The 25782-nt window shown below is 31.6% G+C and overlaps 3 protein-coding genes and 1 pseudogene across 3 annotated transcripts; 2 read left to right on the top strand and 2 right to left on the bottom strand.

Annotated features, from left to right (window-relative positions):
* Positions 1–30: 30 nt before the first annotated feature.
* On the bottom strand, positions 31–1183 carry LOC110646313 (clavaminate synthase-like protein At3g21360; annotated as a pseudogene).
* A 2893-nt stretch (positions 1184–4076) lies between these two features.
* Positions 4077–5594, bottom strand: LOC110646314 (clavaminate synthase-like protein At3g21360). Its single transcript, XM_021799715.2, has 3 exons — positions 5229–5594; positions 4780–5033; positions 4077–4664 (listed from the first exon to the last, which is right to left on the bottom strand). Exons 1-3 carry the CDS (start codon positions 5592–5594, stop codon positions 4319–4321), a joined length of 966 nt encoding a protein of 321 aa, XP_021655407.2. The 3' UTR covers positions 4077–4318.
* Positions 5595–8975: 3381 nt separating this feature from the next.
* On the top strand, positions 8976–16864 carry LOC110646323 (uncharacterized). Its single transcript, XM_021799723.2, has 8 exons — positions 8976–9260; positions 9391–9442; positions 9561–9757; positions 11416–11736; positions 12571–12867; positions 13031–13079; positions 15581–15780; positions 16263–16864. Exons 1-8 carry the CDS (start codon positions 9108–9110, stop codon positions 16587–16589), a joined length of 1596 nt encoding a protein of 531 aa, XP_021655415.2. The 5' UTR covers positions 8976–9107; the 3' UTR covers positions 16590–16864.
* Positions 16865–17754: 890 nt separating this feature from the next.
* On the top strand, positions 17755–24471 carry LOC110646318 (uncharacterized). Its single transcript, XM_021799719.2, has 11 exons — positions 17755–18165; positions 18259–18342; positions 18428–18610; positions 18841–18929; positions 19255–19343; positions 19453–19556; positions 19645–19744; positions 19882–19957; positions 20082–20196; positions 23067–23598; positions 23896–24471. The coding sequence occupies exons 1-11, from the start codon at positions 17910–17912 to the stop codon at positions 23987–23989; spliced, it is 1722 nt and encodes a 573-aa protein (XP_021655411.2). The 5' UTR covers positions 17755–17909; the 3' UTR covers positions 23990–24471.
* Positions 24472–25782: the final 1311 nt, after the last annotated feature.

Raw genomic sequence — 25782 nt, 5'->3', positions numbered from 1 at the left:
TTGACTAAAAAGATGCATCTACCACTTGGCTAGCTAAGACAATGTGTACATTAACTTTAATTATTTTGGTCATACATTTTCCTTCACTTCCACATTTCATTATTTGCAATTAACTGGATAAATAGAGTCTCTGTAGTGGCAGCCAAAATTGAAGGTCTACTTGCATGTCGCAACAGGCACTTTCCTGGGAGGCAAAGAAGGCCTTCTTCCATGAAGCAAAGCATAATTATCAAGAAAAAGGACATCACCTGCCTCCCACTTGAATCGGATGCTCTCTTCTTCAATGATTTGCTCACATCTCTTCACAAATTTTTCTGGTATTTCAGTTCCATCTGCCATCATAGCTGAGCTTAGTTCCTTTCCATGCATTCCAACCTTTGTGTTGAACCACATCCTCCACTGGGCAGCCATTCCATATCCATCTCTAGTGCCTTTGCCCTGTCTCATTTTTTTTTCTAAGTCTATATATGCATATTCAAAAAGAGTAACTAATCATTAAGCTTTGAATTAATATACCTTCTCTCAGCCTCTGCACGGTCTGATGTTCCAAAAGCATCCTCCCAACCTCTTCCCCTCGTGGATGATGTGTCATTGTTGCTAAGAGCTGTGAATGTGTACTTGAGCCCTTTTTTCTCAATTTCTTCAACTTCTCTCCTCCCTCTGGTGGTGGGATCTCACAGAAAAGCACCACCTTCTTTGGAAATTCTTTTATCTGTCAATGTAATTTTTAGCAATGTCTATTTAGTTAATGGGGTTTGGCTTACGAAACAATTATAATCATTCAGAAACCTCTCTTGAAATCTGTTGATCAACTTGCCAAAACCATTTCATGGTGGTAGTATATGAACGCAGAAAGGGGTCCTTCATTGGCAGTCCAAACTCGTTTATAAATATGTGTCCTTGGAGCAGGCCCTACGTAACGAATATCATCCCAGCCACAGGTTTCAACTATATCGTTGAAATCTTCAGCTTTCTTTACATGGAAACCTCGAAGCAGAACAGCACTGTTTTTGGTAATCATTTCCTCAAACCAGTCCTTGTTCCTCTCGAGAGCCTGGAAAAGTAACTCTATGTCACCTTTGTCAGGCTCTGAGGGCTGAAGAACTTGTGGCATGGTCTCACCATCCACCACCTTCTGCCCTTGGCATTTCCCTACCTTGAAGTCCTTGCAATAGAATTCCATTTCTCTTGCTCCTTTTCAACTCCTATTTTTTTGGTTGTGTTGTTCTTGATTGAGGTTACTTCACTTGAATTTATGGGGGCTATATATAGTGACAAGGTAAGATTGTATTGATCTCTAACTTGATGTCTTCTTGTGGAAATGCTTGCTTAATCTTTAGCAATGTTGATTTACTTGAGCCCTTCTTATGTCAATTAACGTCGTTATAATAGTAACATATTAACAGCATCATGTTCGCATATTCTCAAAAACAATGGTTTGGTATTGAGAAAAGAAGAAAAAAAAAAAAACAATGGGTTGGTTTAGTGAAATAATTCGAATCCTATCATTGATCATGGTATATGACTTTAAAGGGTAAATTACAATTTCATCCATAAAGTTTGATAAAAAAAAAATTAAATTCTGATATTTTCAATTTAAAATAATTTATTTTTTCAATTTTGAATTTGTCAGTTTTTAATAGAAATATTATATCATTGACAAAATTAAAATTGAAGACTAAATTATTTTAAAAAATAGAAACACACAAATTTAATTATGGTTTTGTCAAAAATTAAGGGTCAAAATATAATTTATAATTTTTATTTAATAGAAGCAAATGAAATGAGTAATAATTAGTGAAATATATAACGCATTCTCTTTTTATTATCATAAAGGTGATGATGAGATTTAATTCTGAACATTCTCATTCTCTATATTTTTAAAGTGAAGAAAAATTAACTAAAATTAATCAAATTATTTCATTATTATTTTATTATGATATATAATGGATGAATGGTGACATATTTATTTATTTATTTTAATTTCTGAAATTTTTTAATAAAGAAGAAAATTTTTAAAATATTGAGAGACATTATGCAAAAGATTTTTCTCTCACATTGCTTGGAAATTGCTTTACCTACTTATTATTTATTTGCTGTATGGATTCGATATTCTTTGCTTGATTATTAATTTGTTCATTGTTACAGCTTTGAAAGATGAAATTAATTAATTTGGAAGTTACGAGAAAGCCAATGAACAGGCAGCGTATGGCAATGTCTATGATTAATCTCAAAAGTTAGGCAAAAGCCTATACTTGTACAAGTGTTTTACAATCTAAACAAGTTCTTTAAATTTTAAAAAACTTAAATGAATCTTTTAAATCTTAAAAATATAATAAATAAGCTATTTTATTATTTTTAATCAATAAATCTTTTAATTTTTAAAAATAGATAAAAAGATTAAAGTATAATTAGTCTATAATATAAATTCAACTAAAATAATGCATAAAAACTTTTAGCAAATGAAGTCTTCATTAACCATTTTGCTTATTACATTTTAGAGTTGATGTTGAGGCAGTGGGTGTAGAATAGGTTTTGAGGCGTGATGAATCACTATCTTTAAGGTATTAATTGGCCCCACTAGATTGTTGTAAGGTTATGGCAATATACCTCCAGGATACAACAAAGCCTAAAATATGCAGACAGCAACTCCTGAAGATTTCTCTTAAGAACTCTTTATACGAACCGTTTAGAGAGACTAGAAGAAAAGAAGAAGAAGTAGAAGTAGTATATTTTTGAATTGAAAAAATTATCCATAGTTATAAAGAATGAAAAGTCATGGCACCTTTTCTAGATAGACATATCTGTTTATCTCTAATAGATACAACTGTTTGTGTAATAGACATGTCTGTTTATTAAAAGACACCTATACAAATAGTAGACATATATATTTATTAACAGACACTTATACAAATAGTTATGACTTTTTGTATAGAATAGATATGTCTGTTTATTAACAGACACATCTACTTGTTAATAAACACATCTGTTCGTAATTTATTTACGAAAATTACAATATGATAATTATTTTATTTTACACATATATTTGTTAAGTGCCATAATAGAATAATATATATTGAATTATATATATATAATTCTATACATATTTCACTCTTGTCATTCCTTCACTTTCTTATATTTTAACAATATAGAAATTCTTTCTCTCTATACTATCTAACATACAAGCTATTTATAACAGTTGATTGATAAATAATATGCTCCAAGATATAATATATGTCCGTTGAGATATTGTAAATTAAATACATAAAAATTGCTAATGAGAACTTCCTACTCTAAAAGATTTTCATGCACAGTTTTAGTTAGATATATATATATTAGAAATAAATTATAATATAATATTTTTTTATTTATTTTTAAAAATTAAAGAATTTATTTATTCACTTATTTGATTTAATTTTAAAAATTGAAGAATTTAAAATGGAAAAGAAACAAATGAAAGGATTATTGAGATTTTGCCTATAGTTTAAATTTTTATTTTGAACCACGTCAAGAATCCCTTAAACTATGAAATGTATAAATAAGTGAATATCCCAAGAAATTAGTATTATTGATCATTAAGACAAGGACTGCAACTTCATTAATCTGTGGATGCGGTTACTATTGATCTCATATGACAATTAATGAATTTAAATGTTAGATTAAATATTTAAATTTAATTTTATATGTAATTATTATATACACTTTAATTAATTATATATAAATATTTAATTTAATAATTATTAATTAGATTTATTTTCTTTTGATAAATTAAAAATTTTATTTATTTATAATTAATTCAGGAAAAAACTTAACAAAGCAAGCCACTCTAAATCTTGATTAGATAAATTTATCCAAAAATCAAACTTATAGCTTGAAAAGCGAAAAAACCTAAAAAATCTTAAAGTTGAAGCATGAATTACAAAATATAAAAAAAAAAACTCAAAATCAAGTAAAAAAAGCCCAGAAATATGAAAAACTAATCAAAGATCAGCATATGAAGAAAATAAATAAAACCCGACAGATCTTTAATCTTTTTTTAAATATCAAACTTATATTAGATGCAACCTTATTTAAGCTGCGGGTCTCAAATTTAGCTCCATACATCAATATAAAAACAATCTTAGAAATAAAACCTTTTAATGCCAGCAATCCAATGATTGAGTGCTTGCTTTGTAGTGCAAAAGTTCAAATTCCAACCTTGATAGTGTCGCAGAAAAAATACCAATAAACTTGCAAAGCACATAGCATCACCACAGCCCCTGTTAGGACATGAAGCACTAATTTCTATGTTCTAGCAATTAAGCACCCAAATATCAAACTACTTGCATGCAGTAACAAGAACTTTCCTAGGAGGCAAAGAAGGCCTTCTTCCATGGAGCAAAGCCAAGTTATCAAGGATAAGAACATCGCCCTTCTCCCACTTAAATTGGATGCTTTCTTCTTCAATGATTTGTTCGCATCTCTTTACAAAGTTTTCTGGTATTTCTGTTCCATCTGCCATCAATGCAGAGCTCTGTTCCTTCCCATGCATCCCAACTACAGTGTTAAACCACATTCTCCTCCCTTTTCTTCCATCAAACACCTTTGTTAAACAGCGAAGACCAATTGTTGTCATTACCCCACCATTTGGTAGCCACTCCACATCCATTCCTAGAGCCTTTGCCCTGCATGCCGTGCACGGAGAGAATTTTCAATTTCATCATGTTCCTATATATATACTCTTCAACAATTCATTGTCATATGATTAATTAATACTATATATGCTATATTTATATATACCTCCTTTCTGCCTCTGCTTTGTCTGACGTCCCAAAAGCATCCTCCCAACCTCTGCCTCTCATGGAGGATTTGTCGTTCTTGCTAGGAGCTGTAAACCTGTATTTTAACCCCTTTTTCTCTATTTCCTCCACTGCTTCTGGGAACTCCTCCAGCATCCTTTCAGTAACCTTGAAGCTTGGAACAAAGGGTGTCTGCCCACCTTCTGGTGGTGGTATCTCACAGAATAGCACTACTTTCTTGGGATAATCACTTATCTATACATTTCATATTTTAAGTTAGTCATCAAATGCAAAATTGCAACAAATTTTTTTTTTTTTAATTTAATTAGTTTTATACAGTTTATGTCGGTGGCTGAGAGAGAGAACTGAAGAAAAAATTGGGACATTGTTGACAGAAGAAATTGAAGTCCGAGGTGTATTAATTGGTTTAACAATGAAATTTTCACTTACCAAAACCATTTCGTGGTGGTAGTATATGAACTCAGAAAGTGGTCCTTCGTTGGCAGTCCATACTCGCTTGTATACATGAGTGCGGAGAGCAGGCCCTACATATCGAATATCATCCCACCCAAATGCTTCAACTATATCATTGAAATCCTCAGCTTCCTTCACATCAAAACCTCGAAGGAGAACAGCACTGTTCTTGACGATCATTTGCTCAAACCAGTCCTTGTTCCTCTTCAGAGCCAACACAAGTGACTCTATGTCTCCTTTGTCAGGCTCTGGAGGTAGCAGCACCAGTGGCATGGTCTCTTCATCCACCACTTTCTGCCCTTGGCATTTTCCTACTTTGAAGTCCTTGCAATGGAATCCCATTCTGTTAATCACCCTCTTGCTAGTTATTTTGTTTGAGTTCAGTCCAGAGGAGGGTTATTTATATGCAGTTTGATGGGTATTGCTCTACAAGAATCACAGATGCTTGACTTTGGCATTTGTATTTTTTAGGACGGTTTGAAGGTTCTTCATTTGTCATTTTGTAGCCTTGACCTTGACTAGGGGCTCTGCTAGCATGTATATTATATTTTTCATTTTCGGTTTCATTTAGCTTTCACAACGACTTCATCTTGAATGATATGCTAACGGCCACTTGTCAATTTGTTCTTTAAAATCAGTTTGTTCTTCCTTGTTTGATCAAAGTTTTCTCAATTCTTTTGCATAAAATGAGCTTGGAAACGTTGATGAAGCCGAAGAGATGTGGCTCAAGTAATGGTCAATCAACAAGCATATGATACTTGTGAAATTAATTTTTGTAGTCCATAGTCAAGATATAATTTACAAATGTATAAATTAGATATAAGAGAAAGAGATAGATCAGTTGGACTTTATATAAAAAAATTTGTATAACTATCAATTGATACTGTAAATTACATATAGAAAAGAAAAATTAAAAATGCTAAATGTGTAACATTTCCATGTGGAGCGTTGCCATTCCATTACTTGAAAACTTGGTCTCATTTTCTGTTGAGTCTCTTGCTTGTACCTACCAACATTCAACAAAGCCTACGTAAGAAAAAAAAAAATCATTAATTCAATTTAATTTTTTTTATTTTTTTTAATTTTAAATCGTGTAAATCAAATTTTATTTATTTAATTAGAGCATCCTTTATGTCCGTTTTATAATTTAAAGAAAAATAATCTTTTTTAAATTTATATCTATTCTACCTAATAATACCTTCTCTAATAATCGAACTTGAATTCTCCCCTTAAAAATGCAGTAAATTTTACTATTATACCTAATATTTATTAGTTGGGTAATTGATTTTTTAATTTTATTTATTCACTCTTAGTTTAAAGTTGAAAAAATATAAAAAAAATGCAAAAATAAAATTAGATGCTTATAAAAAAAAAACATAATTTACAATTTATCTATGAGATTTAATAAAAATTTTAATTAAATCTCCCTATTTTCAATTTAAAATAATTTGATTTTTCACCTTTGATTTCATTTACAACTTAGCTCTTATGTTTAAATCGGACTCAATTTGAGGTTAACTATTTACGCAATGACAAAATACAAATTCCGAATGCTAACGTTGACAACTTCATGATCAAATCCCAAAGCTTTACTCTAGCAATTGATAATTTCCAGCGACCAATCATCGCATTACTGATTTGGAAATCATAGAATTTCCTGATGCTTTTTGCCTAAAATTTATCGATCAATGCCATTGAAGAAGGAGGCCAATTTTTTTTTTTTTTTTTTTTAAATATCAAATGAGTCTTTATATTTTCAGTGATGGCCAAATACATCTAAAATTAAGTTTTTGGCTATAAAATTTTCTAATTAAAGTGAAATAGATTTTAAAAAAAAAAAAATTAAAATATTATTCTCCTTTTTTTATAATAAAATATTAAAAATAATAATTTTAATATTAAATAATTTTTATTCATATGTTTTTAAATTTTTTAATTATTATTTTAATTAAAAATAATAATTAATTTTTAATATTTAACAATTAGGAAAAATATTATTTTTATTATTAAAAATTATATTTTATTAATTGAGAATTTATTTAGCTTTAATTAAAAAATACATGAACTTATTTAGCATAAAATTTAATTTTAAACTTATTTATTCATCGACTAAAATTATAAAGGTTTATTTGATTTTGTTTTTCATTTTACAGTTAAAAAGGTAATTTTAGTATTTTAAATAAATATTATATTTTTTTAGGTTGACTAACAGTAATTTTTTTTTCTGCTAAAAAAAAGTATATATATATTTTTTTAAATATCAGGATTACAATATTGACATTAACAAAAACAATAAATCAAATTGTTTTAAATCAAGATACCTCTAATATCTCTAAAATCCAACGTTCTCACCTGTCCTTAAGATCTCTGTGATGTTTCAGGGGGAGGGCTGATCGATTTGGCCGCGGACACGCCCCCTACCCTTTCTTTAGCTATGCTTTCCTTTGTTTTTTAGCTTTTCTTTTCATTATTTATCTAGTTTTCTTGGTCTCTGGCTTTGGAGTTCTAATACCCCTTCTTGGATAGGGATTTAGTTGGGTTTATGTGATATTGCTTCGCTTGTTGCAAGCATCTCCCCTGTTGTTTGTGATGTAGCTACTTGGAACAGCTTGTATGCTGGCAATTTGGAGGATTAACGCCGAGGGGTCATCATTTCTGGAAAGGCTTCTCAAGCATGCAAGGTCCTAACGCTGATAAGTTCTTCCCGGTTCATCAGGGAATGATCTGGTCCTTGGTCTCATCCAGTTTTGCTGTAAGTCTCTTCCATTCCTTTGAGCTTAAAAGTGTTAGAGCAAGGGAGACCTTTGCTTGCATGGAGCACTCTTTTACTCTCTTTGCCATTTATGTTTGGTCTCCTTTGCATGGTTGTGCTGCTAAGCCTCTCCTCTTTGAAGGCTGGAGAATGATGTGGATGAAGGAGGAAGGTGAATGGGCTCCTCTAGAAGAGGGAGATCGAGTCATACCCTTGTTAATCTAGAATTTCATTGATTAGTTTGAGCCTTTTTTATGGGCTTAGTTAGAGTTTGATGTAGCAATTTATTTTCAGTAGATTTAAGCCTTATATATTATTTTATTTAATGAAATATGTTTTATTGTTAAAAAAATATTTTTTAAATTAAAAATAAAAATAAAAATAAAGAAATTTAATTTTTTTTTATAAACAGTCTAATAATAAAAAGAAAGAATCAGGCGGCAGTGATTACTAGGCAAACCAGAAAAGTCAACAATTTTAATGGCACAGGCGTGACGCACCTCCACTGGAGTGTTGCTGAACGGATGGTCGCGGCTGAAAAATACTTGTACGCTGTCGTTTTGCTCGTGATGATTTTTACTTCCTGCCCAATGATTAAAAAAAAAATTCTAACCAATTAATTTATAAGTTCATTAATATTTTTAACCATACCATCATTATTAAGGGCAAGAGATTGACCACTTTTTGAAAAAAAAAAATAGTTTTTTAAAAAATAAATAAATTTGTATATTATACAAAATTATAATAAATTTCTCAAATTAGATTATAATTAATTTAATTCGATTAAAATTAAAATGAATAAAATTACATAAATGTAAATATTTAGATTATTTATTATGATTATTTAGCATTTTTATTTTAATTAAATAAATACAGTAGTTAATGGCAAATAAGCATACTGCATTATTGATGTACTATTAACGTAGTATTATTAATGGCACCCCAAGCCACAAAACATAATCCAAAACTGAAAATAATAGACAGCAAAAGCCCTTTCGTATTAAACAATTCCAAAAGCTATTTCCTTGCTCCAAGTGGGACTGTGGTAGATCCACAGCTCTTGTGTCGGTAGAGAAACTGTTCAGTGCAAACCCCAAAATCCCATGGCCTCACTTGCTTCTTCTTCACTGCTACCACTTCTCTTCTTTGCCAGAGTCTCAGGCTTCATTGTTGCAGCTCTTGTCATCTCTTGGGCTATTCTTTTCAAGTCCAGTTTTCTCCCTCGCTCTTCTTCTCGCGAAGGCCTTATTTATGCAGTATCTAATGCACTTTACTTATTTTCTTTTTCCTTTAATTTCTTTATTCGCATTTCTTGATACCCAGAAATATCTGCAAGTCTTCAACATCAGTTCTTAAAGGTTTTGTTTTTCTTGCTTTATTTTTCAGGTTCTCCATCCCTTGTTAATGGTGATTGGCTTTATTCTCATTAGTGGAGAAGGTAGTGATGAAGATTATAGTAGTTATTAATTACTAGAACCAAAGCTTACTATTGCCTCTTTAATTGAAATCAAGAAACTGATTCAAGAATTGGAATTTGATTCTTGATTTTTTTACAGCGATTTTGGTGCACAGTTGGTTGCCTGGCCCTAGGAGTTTGAAGAAATCAGTGCATTTGTGCCTTCAAGGAGTGGCTTTGGCTTCTGGGATTTTTGGTATTTGGACAAAGTTTCAAGGCGAAGATGGGATTGTGGCTAATTTCTTCAGTTTGCATTCTTGGATGGGTTTAACATGCATTTGCTTGTTCGCAGCTCAGGTTCTGTTCTTCATCTCATTCACCTTTATTTATTTTGGCCTTTTTTTTTTTTTACTGTGCACAAGCTGTTTTTCCCCCTCTCTCCTAATTGAGAAATTAAATTATTCTCATCATTTTAAAATGGTAGTGGTAGGTTTGATCATTCAGCTCAAATCGAATCGAATTAAATTATTATATTTTAAAATTAAATCTAATCAAAATAAATGAACAATTGAATCAAACAGAATCACTTTATTTTGGTTTAAATTAATCAGTTCTGAATTTTATTTTATTTTTTAATTTAAACTTAATTTTTAAATTATTTAGCTTGATTTTAACCTTAGTTTAAATTTAATAACCATTAATCTATAAAATTAAGCAATATATATATATATATAATTATATATAATTCATAAATTTTTTATAAAAATAAATTAATTTAAAAATAAAAAATACTATTCAATTAATCAATTTTTTTCTTCAAAACTGAATCGAATCAAATTATATTAAAAATCAAATTAAATTACTAAATTAAAGAGATTCAATTCGATTTTTCAATTTAAATCGCTCACCCCTTACCCTAATAGTGAGCCATTGCGATTTATAGGCATTAAGATGTTGCCACTGTCACAGCGGACCCATTCATAAAGTTTCCCTTATTTTTTTTTTAACCTAAAGTTTCCCTTAATGACAATTGAGAAGCAAAAGAGTTTCATTATTCTTTTGATTATTTTTTTTTGGGTAAAATTTACTATTTATTCCTTGAGTTTTAATAAATGTTATAATTTAATTCTTATATTTTGAAAATTAAATAATTTATTTCTTTATTTATGTTTCAATCAAAATTAGAAGTCATTTCGTTTAATATTTTACTAAGTTTAAATGAAAAGATAAATATATTTTTATTCAATTAAGAAAAATTTTCTATTTGGTCTTCAGGTTTTAACTTATATTACAACTTTATCTTTATATTTTAAAAATTAAATAATTTAGTCTATATATTTAATAATTATTGAAATTATTAGAGGTTTTTAATTAATTTTTTTCTCATTAAAACTTGTTCTTGAACTCTTTTTATTTAAAAAGAATTAATCTATTTAATAATAATTAAAATTAATTTTAATTGAAGATAAACATAAGTAAAAAATTAAATTATTCAATTTTTAAAATATAAAAATCAAATCATAATATCACTCAAATTTTAAAAATTAAATAATAAATTTTTTTTAATTAAATAAAAAATATATTTATCTTCTTATTTAAGCTGACGACAACACTAAACGAAATAATTTTTAATTTTAATGAATGTATGGGTGAGAGATTAAATTATTAATTTTAAAATATAAAAATTAAATTATAATATCAATTCAAACTCAAAAAATAAATAGTAAATTTCCTTTTTTATTTTCAATAAAGTGATGACAAAGTATGGACCATTTCAAGAACCTCACATTCTTCGATGCTTTTTGGAGCACCAAGCATATAGTGGTCCATTGTCTTTTCCTTCCACGGGCCAAGACTATGACTTATCTATTAAGTTATTGGCCATAATGAAGCCTATTTATTAAATATCTAATTTTAAATTGCAAGTTCCCAATCATCACAATTATTAATCAAATAAATTATATTTGATGGTCCATTGCATGCTGATTTTTATTATTAATTTTATTTGAATGCAGTGGTTGATGGGTTTCATGAGCTTTTGGCACAGAGGGGAGATGCGAGCAGTGAGAGTAAAGGTATTGCCATGGCACATATTTCTTGGTCTCTACACTTATGGGTTGGCAGTGGCAACAGCAGAAACAGGATTATTAGAAAAGTTAACTTTCTTGCAAGCAAATAGGAATCTATCAAAACGATCTCCAGAATCCATGGTTGTTAATAGCTTAGGACTTAGCTTGGCTTTGCTTAGTGGGATGGTTATATTTGCTGCAGTTTCCCCCAAGAGCCATAACCTTCAAAGTAAATTACTTTACACAGAATCATCAAGTAAACCAGAATGATCAAGATTCTTCCATGATTATATTTAGTGTTGGTTTAATTGAGTGGTTTGGAGCTATACAATTTTTATTTTAATTGTACTTTACTTCTTAGTGGGCTGACCTCTCGTGATCAAATTACCCTTGTACTAACTCTCCGGGAGCAAATTAATCATAATTCAGTGAGCTGAGATATCTGTGTAATATTAAAATAGGGATGACAAAAATTACTGAACTCGATTTGTTCCGCTCTGATCTCAATTTGTGTGAGGCAAGGACGAGATGACTTTCTTCCGTTGGCAAAATTCCGTAACTTACTCAGCACAGTAATATATTATTATTTTTATTAAAAATTAATTTATTTTTTTGTATTTATATATTTATATATTATAATTTTAATAAAATATATAAATGTATTATTAAAATAATATATAAAATTATATTTTTATATTTTATTTTTAATAAATAAATTTATATTATATATTAATAAATTAAAATAAAAAAATAAAAAAAAATCTTCACGATGAAACTTGCCTTGCACCTCAATAGGAAATATCAAACAATCTTCACCCTAGACTCACTTCGTTGTTATTTCTATATTAAAATATATATAATTATACTTGATTTTTATTTTTTTTTAATTATTTAATTTTTATTTTTTTAATTATTTAATTTTTATTTTTTTAAATGAATTTTTTAAAAATTAAAAAGAAAGAAATTTTATCATTTTGAATATGAAAATTAATAAAAAAAAATTAAGTGAATTTAATTCTCATAAAGTTATAATTGTTTTTGACCAATTATAAATAGTTTTCAAACACGCAATTTCACGGTATGTAATGATAATTTCATTAAGATAATCGAACCAATGAAACGAGACACGAGAGGGTCAAAGAGAAGCAAAAACGCCGCGCGTTGGCTGCGTCCTGCAGCCGCTCTGAGGGAAGTCTCACGCTAGTTGGGTCGCCGCCTGTCCGGAGTCCGGACTCTGAAAGAAAATATAGAATTGCAGCTCCCGTAGTTGGGTTTCCGATGATTATTGCGTCGGTTAGGGTAATTGGACTGGCGGTCTCAGCTTTGGTTCTAACATGGGCTTTCCACTGCAGAGGTGGTCTCTCTCTCTTCTCTCACAACAAGGATCTCATTTTCAATGTAATCTCTTCTCTCTGTTTTATTAAACTAATACTTCTTTTGGTTTTTATTCAATCAAGATCATCTTCTTCGATTGTTTGGTAGTAAGCTTGAGATTATTTCTTTTGGTTTCATTTGATGAATTATTCACTTCCAGAGACTCAGTTTAGCTTCTCCCTTGTAGGTCCATCCTGTACTGTTGGTGATCGGTCTCATCCTCTTGAATGGTGAAGGTAGTCATTCTTTGCTGAACTTTCTAGGGAACTTTGACTCATTGATTTTGCAGATAAGAATACCGATTATTACTGAGAATGTTGTGGGATATGTGATCATTGTAGGAGTATTACCCAGATTTACCAAGATAAATTTTCTAAGCTGCATTTGGATGCAATTCCTTGTGTTTATATATTTTTCTTAACAGTTTTCACTTCCCCAATATTTCATTTTGAGCCCTCCGATCCCATACTTTCTGTTCATCAGAGCTGCTTTGTGTTTAAATTGTGCAACTGAAGGAGCGGAAGCATGGTGCTTAGTAGCATTGAATTTCAAAAATTTTCTTTTAGTGTTTCATGCATCATTGCAAAATTGCATATTAAAACATGTATTAGGATCTATATTTGTCATTCAATACTGTGAATTAACAAATTAATTCATTTAAATCCTAATTTAAAAGAGTATTTTGAGCACTAACCTCTTTGATGCATTATGGATGCAATTGGCACTTTTAGGAAGCAGACCCCAAGTGTTGCCCTCTAGCTTGTCCACACCAAGATCACCAATGGGGCAGCCTCCAAATCAGCTTCTCAAGTCTTGCCAACTAATTATAATTTGAATTTTTGACTTTAGAGAGGTTGTAAGTGTGTATAGGACACTAGAAATAATTTCTAGCAATTTTAATTCAAAGGGAATGTAGTGATTTTCTTTGAATTGATGAGAAAGCAGGAAGAGGAGAGAGAGAGAAAAGTGTGCCGCCACCCTTGAGAGGCTAGAGAGAATTATGTGTTTCTTCTTTTCTTTTCCCTTTTATAATTAGGTCATTAAGTCATTTAAACCCTATGCCACGTCACATTGCATCTTATTTTTTAATTGACTTAATCACATTAATCCAAGTGTCAAAACTAGACTTAATATTGACTTTGATCATCTTGCATGATAGGATGACAAATGACAAACTTATATGATGCCATGTGTTACCATCTCATGGTGCCACATGTCACCATGTGAAATGATCAAATTACCCTTATGTTGTAATTTTGAGTTCTCAATGCAAAATCATTATTTCTCCTATTCGAATCAATTTATATCAAATATAAATTAATTAATTAATCTCCATTATTTAATTTCTCACAATTAAATTCATATTTAAACACTTTAAATATAAATTTAACTTATACTATATATCCAATAACCTAAATTTGGTTTCAAGCCATGTTAGAGACTTTGCAATTTTATTGCAAATCAAACCTAATTAATTAATTAATTAAATTCTTTAATTAATCAATTAAATCACATTTTACTTAGTGATTATCTTGTGTATGTGTGTGACTCACTGGGCTCATCACTAATTGGCAATGAGATATGATATTAACTCTTAATATCATCAGAAATCTTTCTTACTATAAATGATTTCTCTTAATCATTTTAGGCATCTCATAAACCATGATTGACACATAGTATAGCATGTCATGGCTACCCAATCAGTAACAAGGAATACCTTAAATGAACCTATAATCATATGTTACCATGCACTAGAATCTCTCTGTTACAAAATCCCAATTCGAGCTGGAGTCATGGTTTATGTCAAACACCATTTGCTATGAACATTATGTTCTCTTTTAATTCCAATTCTTGATTAATTAGATTTTCCTGTCAGAAACTCTTTTCTGACTAAATCTGTCTGTCATGGCCAGGAACTTAAAACATCAAGAATAATTAAATGAACATAGGATTTTATTTCTATTTACTTAGGGTAACAGATTCCATCTTAATCAACACCTATCTCCATATATAACTAGTAGCAGCCAACATATGCCCATAGACAGTACAAGTCTGAAAGCAGTATCAAACTCAAACCACCTATATACAAGATTATATACGACAATGCATTGACAAGAGTAAACTCCATGTGCTTGTCATATGCGTCATTAGTTCGGCCTACTTATCATGTATAAGTGCCTATCATGTTTGTTATGTGGTATGAGACTCACCACTCCATCTTAGTTATATTTCATATAAATACTTTGGGAACAAACATGATTTCAATATTTATGGATAAGTTATGTCCTGTGTGAAGTATCCTTGACTGTGAACCGATTTATGATACTTTGTGTTAGAAATACTGTCACTCATATTCTTAACAACTTAAGAATAAAATTTTTAACAAAATATCAATGGACCTTTTTTATTACACATAAATACATTATAAATACGGAAAAGTGAAATTGCTTTTTATTAATAAAATATGTACAAGATACATACTAAATGATATGCTCTAGGGCATATTACTAACAACAACTCCTCTTCAAATTTTGAAGTGTGCAAAGTTGGCATTTCCTAATCATATTTATGGTTATTTTAGAATTGCTTGAAGCGTATTCAGTTTCTCAAATTGACTTCTGGATTTTTGGTCATAGGGAAGTTCAAGTTGGCTATTGTAGGAGTTTCTGCTATTTGAATGTAAATGAACAAGTATGCTAAGAAATTTAATTTGGATAGTTCATTTCTCTTGATTCAGCCATGCTAGCATACAGGACACTCTCTGGGACTAAAAGCTTCAGAAAGTTGGTACATCTAACAATACAATCTCTAGCCTTTGGTTTGAGTGCTATAGGGGTATGGGCTGCTTATAAGTTCCACAATGAGAAGGGCATTGACAATTTCTACAGTTTGCATTCTTGGCTGGGTCTTGCTTGTTTATTCCTTTTTGCCATCCAGGTTTGTTTACTCTTCATCTCCCTTTTGCAACCTCAACTTATTTATTTGCTCTTTCAATCATTCATATCCTCATGTAAGGTTTTTCAAACTTTTCTACCACGCTGTGACATGTATATGTGTTAGTAATGGCGTGAGTAGTTCTGAACAAGTAGGTCTTATAAGTGACATTGACCAAAACTATTGGTTATGTACGTCTATAAGTGACACTGACCAAAAGTGTTGGTTATGTCACACCTGGAATCATCCTACAATTTTTTAGGATGGATTGCTAAATGTTTGAAATCCACATTGTCTACATGGACCGGTGATGTGTGCCATGCAGATTGTTGAATAAGTTTGTGCTGTGCATGCCAATTTGTATGCATAGCTTGACAGACTTCAACAGGTTTCTAAGATACGGTTGTTCTTGTTGTATCATTGGCCCTTTGTATTCAATTTATTAAATTTCTTTTGTTTTTTTTTTTTGGTTTACCCTTTGGCAGTGGGCTGCTGGATTTTCAATGTTTTGGTATCCCGGTGGCTCGATTAGCAGCAGAGCTTCTCTGCTTCCCTGGCATTTGTTCTTTGGGATTTATACATATGCACTTGCAGTTGGCACTGCTTGTACAGGAATTCTGGAGAAAGCCACATTCTTACAAACCAACCATGTAATATCGCGCTATTCCACTGAGGCAGTGTTGTTGAACTTACTGGGTATGTTAATCGTTGTTCTTGGAGGCTGTGTAATTCTTGCAGTTGTTACATCCATGAACGGCAAAGGGAAAGCCTATATACCACTAGAATACACAATGCAACATCCATCTGTGTAATCAATTGATTGGGGTTGTTATTTTTGCGTAGTGTATCTTCTTTGGTTCGAGGCAATATCATCTGTTGAAGTTGTGAGAAAATGACCTTGCAATCGCAGTTATCAGTTGGAGCCGGAATTTTCATTGGTTGGTTGCTTGGATGCAAAAAATAATGCCCATAATGAGCTGAAAAATTACATCAAACAGGCTATATTGTAAGAAAATTAGAGGATACATTTCACTTGCTTTATTTATTTATTTTTATTTTTAATTTTAAGAATTCCGTTCTAGAAAAATGGCTTATGATTTGAAGGAGCTTGGTTGGACACAAAATAACTGAAACAGATATTTTATAGGTTGGACAGAGACAGATTTTCCATAGCACATTCGTAATTTGTTTAAAAATAATGTATAAAGAAATTTTTTTATTATTATTGAATTTACAAAGTGGAAGTTTTAAAGATTCTAATTTCAAAAAATTACGATCTCTCTTAAACATTTGTATTACTTCATGAGTTTTTTCACATCATACTAATAAGATTGTGGAAATTTAAAAAACTATTTTTCTGATAAAAAAAATATTTTTAAAATAAATTTTGTTTATCATAAATTTTGTTTATTAATTTATTTTCCAAATGTCTCAAGCATTAAAACATATTTTTACAAAAAAATGGAACGTTATTATTTCAAGAACTCATTCTTTATTTTTTGAAACTTTATTCCTTTTTAAAATTGGTAAATTAAAGAATCATACTCTTTAATCTTCACTATTTATTTAGATTTCATATTAATTTAAGATAAAGATAATGTGTCTTTTATATGACTTTGAACACTCTTCTCTTCTTGAGTTAAATTTTGAGAGTAAATTAAACTCAGTTCATTTTCTTAAAATGATATCAGAATTTTTTCAACTAATATTTAGGCCTTTTATAAATATTTTACACTTTAAATATTTAATTTTGAATTTAAAAATAATATATTAACATCCTAAATTAATTTGATAATATATCCTTTATATGGCTTTAGATATCCTTGAAATTAATTTTTAATGGTGAGTTAGAATTTATTTTCTTGACATTATCCTGCTCTGTTTGGTCCAAAGAGAGTGGGCTTTTGGGTTTGGCCGTTTGGGCAAAGCCATAGTTGTGGACCCTTAAAGAAAAAAAAAAAAAGCTAGAGTTGTGAACGTTTTTCTTTCATGACGGTGTCTTTCACCAACAACAAAGCAAAACAGACACGAATCCAATTCTCAGCTCTTCACTCTTCTTCGCTACGCGCTACTCCCTAAATGCGTTGATTTTTGATCATTTCACTTCCCCAGAAAACAAAGGGAAGAGAAAAATGTGCTCTTCTGCTAGTTCACCTCCTTCTTGTCTCTTCCTTCGCACCACTTCTACTCGCCCTCTTTTAGGAAGCCGTTGTCTCTCTCCATACTCATTTTTCAGATCCAACAACCCTAGGATTATCCGCCTGTCTGCTTCCGTCGCCGACAGCCACCTCGACCTCTCTTGGTTCTCTCCTGGTCATTCCTCCAACGACGACGGCTATAACGGTTGGGCTGTTGTCGAAGCCCCTCCCCGGAGTTGTAAGAAGAAAGGTTTTGCCTCAATTACATAATTAGAACACTAATTCTGTTTGAAGTTTTTTTTTTTTTTAAATTAATTTTCTGATCTTTGTTATCGGATTGCAGGCTTTCCTACAATTCTGCTTGGTGGCGGGACTTGCGTCGCCGCTCTGGTCGCTGCAATTGCCTACTTCTCCCTCTCTAGAAAAGGTAATGGAGTAATGGAGGAAGTGTTCGTTTAATGTAATTGTTCACTGGATATTGATTGAAGTGCGTAGTTGTTGTACTTTTACAGGGTTTAAGTTGCAATTTCATAGTCCCTTTCGCGCTTTGCATGGGATGATGAGTCCAGTTGATAGCAAAGCAGATAAAATTGAAGCTAAGAACTTGAGTACTGGCGATTCTGATGAAAATGCAGTCGTGGCTGAGGGAAGCATAGGATTTATGCCTGAAGAAAATGGGGAAACTATAACTTCAGGTACGATTTGATTAGAATATTTCTTGAGTGTTTCTTTTGGCTTAATCTTTATGGACATTGATGTGAAGGAGGAAAATTAAAATGAAAGTTATTTAATGAATTAATTTTTCTTATATGAGGATCATAACGGAAGTGTAATTGGTGGAAGTTGAGAGTACAGCTGCCTTTTCATTCTTTTCATGCATTTTTTAATCTGCTTCTTGAGTATCTTTGTTTTTCTTGTACGTCAGTGTCTGCACAGAAGCTTGAACGAGTTAAAGTATCAGTTCCTGTGGATTCTACTCAGCTGGAAGCTCTATCAGTTTTGAAGAAACTTAAGGTTCTTTTTTAGAACTTTTGTCTATTTGGAATTCTTATTTTCTTGCTTTCAAGGCAACACTTGTGTATGTAGTTAAACTTTGTCATGATTGCCCGGAATTTATTGTGATATTTGCATCTTTATATCTTTTTGCTTGCAATACCTGAATGAGCTCGATCCTGCCAAGATTCCCTCTCCCGCCTCCCTACCCCACCCCCCCTTCTTCTTCTCTCTCTCCCCTCTTCTGGCGTTTTCATCATCTAGCTGTCAAATTGCATATTAATGTGTATAAAGCTTTCGGTCTAGTTCTCAGCATGAATATCTCAACTTTCATTAAGGTATACAGATCATTGAAGATGATGTAAGGGCTGAGGAATTGTGCACTAGAAGGGAATATGCAAGATGGTTAGTCCGACTAAATTCATTATTGGAAAGGTAGTAAACGATCTATGCACTTGATGGAAATATTATAAGGCTAAAAGATATTGGCAAGTATGAATGCTTTTGCACTCTCTATCTCAGCAACTTAGTTTTGTTTTTGTAGGAATCCAAAGCATAGACTTGTTCCATCTATGTTACTTTCTGGTTCTGTAGTTGCTGCATTTGATGATGTGAATGTTGAAGATTCTGACTTTGATTCCATCCAAGGTAAAGCTTAATTTTGTTCTTGCTAGATTTCTTAAGTTTGTTATTGTTGTAATTGCTTCCAGTATTTATTTCTGGATTTTCAAAATAGCCCTTGCAGAAGCTGGCATCATACACAGCAAGCTTTCAGGGACCAATTGCGGTTCTGACAGCTCAAATGGAGATCTAAGCTTCTTCTTTTACCCTGACAGGTATGGTTATATAGTTTTATACTATGTGGGGTTTTTTTTTTTTTTTTGGCAGCATTTCAAGTTTCCATTGAATTCTTTATTTTATAATTTTGAAGAACACATACTTATCATTCGCTGTAACATATGTTGTGCTGCAGGTTTATTTCTCGGCAGGATTTAATCAACTGGAAAGCTCAGTTAGAGTATAGGTTCATGCCAGAAATGACAGAACAGGTAAAATATATTCTGAATATATGATTCATAAGTTAAATTGATTAAAAAAGGAAACTAATAAAAATCAACAGAATTGTTCACTAGGCTTTCGTTGCTTTTAAAACCTGACTTGTATACAGTCCAGATGTCAAGAATAAAGGTAGATTACATGGATGTGAAGGAGATCAGTTCAGATGCTTCAGCTGAACTCCTGATCGACTTGTTGGCTGGAGACCAGAGTATAATCAGAAAAGTTTTTGGTATTGTCTACTCTTCTATTAACTGCCTCCTTTATCTTTTCACATTAAAAGCAGAGCTTTTCTAGCCTATTTGAAGATTATTGCTGCATATAACTTTAGTGATTAATGCATTCTATAAGTGCTAAACCTAAAGCACAAACTCAAATCTGAATTTATATTTAACTCTCTGGATGGATCTCAGCAGTACTTATGACTTGCTTCCTTTCATGAATAGAAGAAATTAACAGTGTGTCCACAGATTAGAAAATATGTAAAATGTAGATGCTTATATACCAGAAATTATTTTTTAAAGGCATGGTTGAGGCACTTGAGACACCAGCCCTAGTGCCTCAACCCACAAAAGGCAGGCAAAATTCAACAGTCGCACCTCACTAATATTTTTTTGCATCTTCACATTTTTTTTAATTAAAGGCTTAATAAAAAAAAAACTTTCTTTCTTTTTTCAATTTTATTATAATCTTTTAATTTGATCAAATTGATACATGAACTAAAAAAATTGTAACAATTTTAACAATTAACTGGTTACAGCATATCGTAACTGGCAAATGGGCTGATTTGGCGGTTTATTTAATGATTCAAAATGCACCATTTCACTTTAGCAACACTTCATTCCAGGGTGGATTTCTGCTGCACCTTTTCCATCTTCAGCTCCTTTCTGTCTCCTTGGCTTCCTTCTTCCTTGGTTCTCAACAGATAACACAGCTTCAGGCCCATTATTACTTGCCCCACCATGGCTGGCACAACATCCATGCAAATCATTCATCTCTCTCCCCCACATCTCAACCAGATCAAATGCAAGCCCCCACTTCAAAAATTACCCTTGAACCCATTGAACAACCGCCATCGCGACAAATACTACTAGCATCATCTTTTTAACCACTCAAAAACATTCTCCAACCTATAAGTGAAACTTAGCAAGGGAGAGAGATCATGAAATCGGAGATGTACAGGGACGTGGCCAGCTACAACATGGAAGTGCAACTATGGTGACACTTCTGTATTAGGATTTGAGATGTGTTTGGGAGGCTAGTATCTTTGATTGGTATCCATGCTGCTTCTCGTTTCACCCATTTGTTTGTCATTGTATTCCCTCCTGCTCTCACATTCTTATGGTTGGCTATGTCAGTGCATGCAATTACCAATTTTTAATGACCTGTGCCACCATTAGGGTTAGCATAATACCTTTGATTTTCAGTCTTCAACTTTTGGGTGATAGTTTTACTTGAAGCCTTGAAAGATATGTAGAGGAGAAGAATCAAGCGAGGAATTAGGGTTTTTTTAGTTGACAGATTTGGGCAAGTGATGATAGAGCATTAATTGCTCATTGAGAAATGTTTAAAATGGTGAGTTTTGACTCTTTCCATTGTCATTGCCAATCCAGCCAATTTGCCGGTTACAATATTCTCTAACCAATTAATTGCTAAAATTGTTACAATGTTTTTAGTTCATATATCAATTTGATAAAATTAAAAGGTGGTGATAAAATTGACAAAAAGCATATTTTTTTGGGTCATTAAGCCTTTATTAAATATTGTTTCATCTAGATATCTCTGGTGTTGATTTACTATGTATATGAGCTTTAACATATTCTCATGCACATTAAATCAAATTAAAGAAATAAAACAAAGAGGCCATCTTTAGATGAGAAATTAGAGCTGTTGCTAGTATTGCATTCCGCAAAGGTCATTCTGCTGCCTTTCTTGTGGTCCTTTTTCTTTTTTATTCCCTTCTTTTTCTCATCCTTTTCCCCCTCTCCTTTTAAAGAAGGAAAGCTATGGAAGTGATTATTCTGAATTGAATAATGATGATTAAGAAGATTGTTGTGCTTGATCATGACTATTATTAAGGCTATTAAAAAGTGTTATTTTTTATGGGATTATGGTTTCAGACTTTCTAACATCATTCCTTTTTTTTTCAATTAAAAAAAAATCGCGGCTAGGATTCTAATTATTGAGATTATAAATCCCACCTCGAGAAAGTATAAAAATGAAAAGGTAAATATAAGTGGTTAGATTGCAATATTGATTTGACTAGTTATTCTGATAAGTAAAGTAACTTAATTACTTATATAAGTTTAGATTAAAATGAATTAATATGTAATTTGAACAGAACTCTTTTCGAATTTAACATGGCATTAGAGCCTGGACTTGGTGGTGGGTTTCAATTGCTCATAAAACTGTATAATTGAACTCATATTAGGTTAAAAATACAAATTAATTGCCAAGTGACAACCATGTGGTTGCACTTGAGACGGGAGTGTTGGGATTATAAATCTCACATCGAGAAAGTATAAAAATGAAAGGGTAAATATAATTGGTTAGATTGCAACATTGACTTGGCTAGTCATTTTAACATGTAAAGTAACCTAATCACTTATATAAGTTCAAATTAAAATAAATTAATACGTAATTTGATCAGTATTCTCTTCGAATTTAACAAGATTTTTGGAAATATAAGTGGGAATGACCCATAGACTCATAACCCAAAATTGGGTTAGATGTGGTGTCAATCACATGAGTGTTTTTTCACAAGACTCATAAAGAAGTACTCTCCCTAGGCGCTTTGGGCTCTTCACATCTCTAACAAGACTAATGTTTTATATTGTGAATATGAGCAGTCTTATAAAAAATAGTTGCCTTATATTATGAATGCTTAGTCTTAAATTTTATTTCTTTTGTGCATCTCCTTTATCTGGCAAGTGCTTGCTCTATGCATATAGGCTTTAGGATCACTCTGTGCCTCATTTATCATGCTTTTAAAATTTATAGGCTTGTGGTATTCTCTTAACGGTGGAGTTGAGCAATTTCAGGCACACATTTTTTATGCAGTAAATCCATGAAGATGATCCTCCCATGTTTAACTTTCTACAGGACAGAGTAGGCGGGTTCAACCAAATAAACCTTTGACAAAAGCACAAGCAGCAGTGGCATTGACCAGTGGCAGGATGACAGAAGCTATTTATAATGAAATATTAAGATTGGAAGCTGAAAATTCATCAAGGCAAGTTGCAATGAAGGAAATAAGGTCTGAGTTGCTTGACAAAGGAGATATAGAGAGGTTTTGGGATGAGAAGATGAATGAAGAAAGAGCCCGAGGACTTGAGGTTCAAAAACTTTATATTGCTGCATTACATGATTTGGAACATGAAAAAACTGTGCAGGAGAAAACTTTGGCTGAGCATTTGAAGGAGAAGGCAACCATGGACTGTCAAAGGCAACTGCTTCTTGGTCTGAAGGACGAGGTTGATGAGATGTCAGAAAGGCTTACATCAGAGAGGTCTATGTATGTAGCTGAACAGTGTAAGCTACAGGAGTTGCTAAGTGAATTGCAGACTAAGCAGGAAGGGATGCTTGATAAAAAATCAATAGCAGAAGCTGAAACAGAAGCTCTTCGAATTCTTAGGTAAAAAAAGCAATGTATAAATCAAGATTGCCATCTTAATTTTCAAACTTGATTTAATCCTTGCTGGATATATAGTTCATATAAAAGATGGCTAATACTACAAATAGATATGTCAAAATTATTGTCATTATCATTATCAAATATTTTTCAAATATTTTAGCTAAAGTTCTATTCTGCTCTGTGATGGGTGTATCATTATTTTTTGTAGAGACTCAAGTTGTCATATTTTTTTGTATGTGGTAAAATTCTGGTTGTTTGTTGGTACATAATTCTAATTATTGGAAGCATTCAATGCAGATCTTGGGTAGAGGATGAAGCTAGGAAAAGCCAAGCCCGTGCTAAAGTTCTTGAGGAGGTAGGACGACGGTGGAAATGGGACAACCAAGCTTGAATATAATGGTTCCCTGGTGAAAATTTCAGTAATTGCATGAAAATTCTCTCTTGGTGGGCCTGAAAATTTCAGTAATTACATTAAAATTCTCTCTTGGTGGGCTATTTGAGAATCCGTGGTCGCTAATGTAATATGAGATGGATGATTATGGTCTTTTGCATTATTTATAGTGTAGCTTTTGTTAGTTCTGGATTAATGAAGCAATTATAGAGTTCATGAGGTTCCAGATAATGTTGACAAACATTTTCACTTTCAAGTTTTCGATTCTGTTCAGTGGCAAGCCTGGAAGAGAATAAATTATGGAGGTTACCCCAGTTAAGGCTGAAGCAATAGATTTACTACTTATTTCACTGTGATGGATTCTACTGTGGGTTTCACACTTGACGGTTTAGACTTTGTACTCGCAATTGCCGATTCCTTAACTGATTGTATACTTGCGATTGCACTGAGCGCTTCACGTCAATGAAAAGGCATATCCAGTATTGCAGTGTGCTTATGAATGAATGATAAACGCAATCATTATTTTATTCAATTGTTGCAAGTTCGCTGATTCTGTACTGCACTGAGCCCTTCACATGAATGAAGGGCTAATCCAATATTGCGATGTGCTTATGAATGAGTGATAAATGCAAATTCAAACGAAACATCGTTCTGATGAATTATGCATAATGTATGGATTGTTTTCCTTTGCTTTTGTTAGACAACATTATTTTTTTTTATATATTTTTTAATATTTTTTTAATTGATTTGGTTTTAATTGAAATTTAAATTTGAGATTTCATAATTTTATATATAATTTTAACATTGATAAATTTTTTACATTGCTGAGTGATTGTGATGCATAATTGGTTGTGAATTTACCTTGATTGGGCTTGTCTCCCTGTCAACAAGGAGACTCGATCAACTTAACGGAAAGTCAAAAATCTCCACTCTGAAAGCACTAAGAGGTCATCAATTTAGGACCATTAATAGTGTTAGTGCAGAAAGTGTCATGCAAAGCCTTTGAATTGAAGATTAAGCAAACGATAACACCCAGAAATACTTTGGTCGGTGAAATGAGTTGAGCTAGATATGGCCGCCCGTTCGATCTAGCCCAATTCCGATTCAATGGTTCAATTTCAGTTCGATACTATTTTAATTAAATTTATTAGTTGTGTTTATGTTTTTAATTTTTTAAAAAGAGTCATCCAATTTAATTCAAAATTAAATTAAATTAGCTGATTATGATTAATTTCAATTGAATCAGTTTTGACAATTTTGATTTGATTCTAAATTCAAATTGAATTGATCTGATTTAGGACCTAAATTTGCTCATGACCATGTCTAAAGTTTGCTGCTATGATGCTGAAAACTATCTTTGCGTTTCCTTTTCCCACTCCCACCAGGCAGCAAGTAAATGGAAAACACCCGCACTGAGTAATTAACACACCAAGTAAGACTTAATTCAGTAACTGAATGTATATATATTCATTATAACTCAGTGTCAAATTCAATATCCAATCCTTTAATTTTCCTATTAAAAGAAATTGAACAATCATAATTTAGATTTTTTCCGAAAGATAAAATTTAGATACTTAATGAGCTTTAATGTAGATATGATCGAAGGCTGATTTTGAATTGAAATTATAATAAAATTGATTCAATTTAATCTGAAATTATTACAATTTAATTAAATTGAATTGATCAAAATTGTCTTAAAATCGAATTGGAATCAATCAATTTAATTATAAGTCGAAACTGAATTTTTAAAAAATAAAAAATTTATAAATAAATCTGCCATTAGATTTGATTAA

This window comes from Hevea brasiliensis, chromosome 13, assembly GCF_030052815.1.
Source record: "Hevea brasiliensis isolate MT/VB/25A 57/8 chromosome 13, ASM3005281v1, whole genome shotgun sequence".
Classification (NCBI taxonomy): Eukaryota; Viridiplantae; Streptophyta; class Magnoliopsida; order Malpighiales; family Euphorbiaceae; genus Hevea; species Hevea brasiliensis.
Note: the sequence above shows the minus strand (reverse complement) of the source record. Positions and strands in the feature narration are given on the sequence as shown.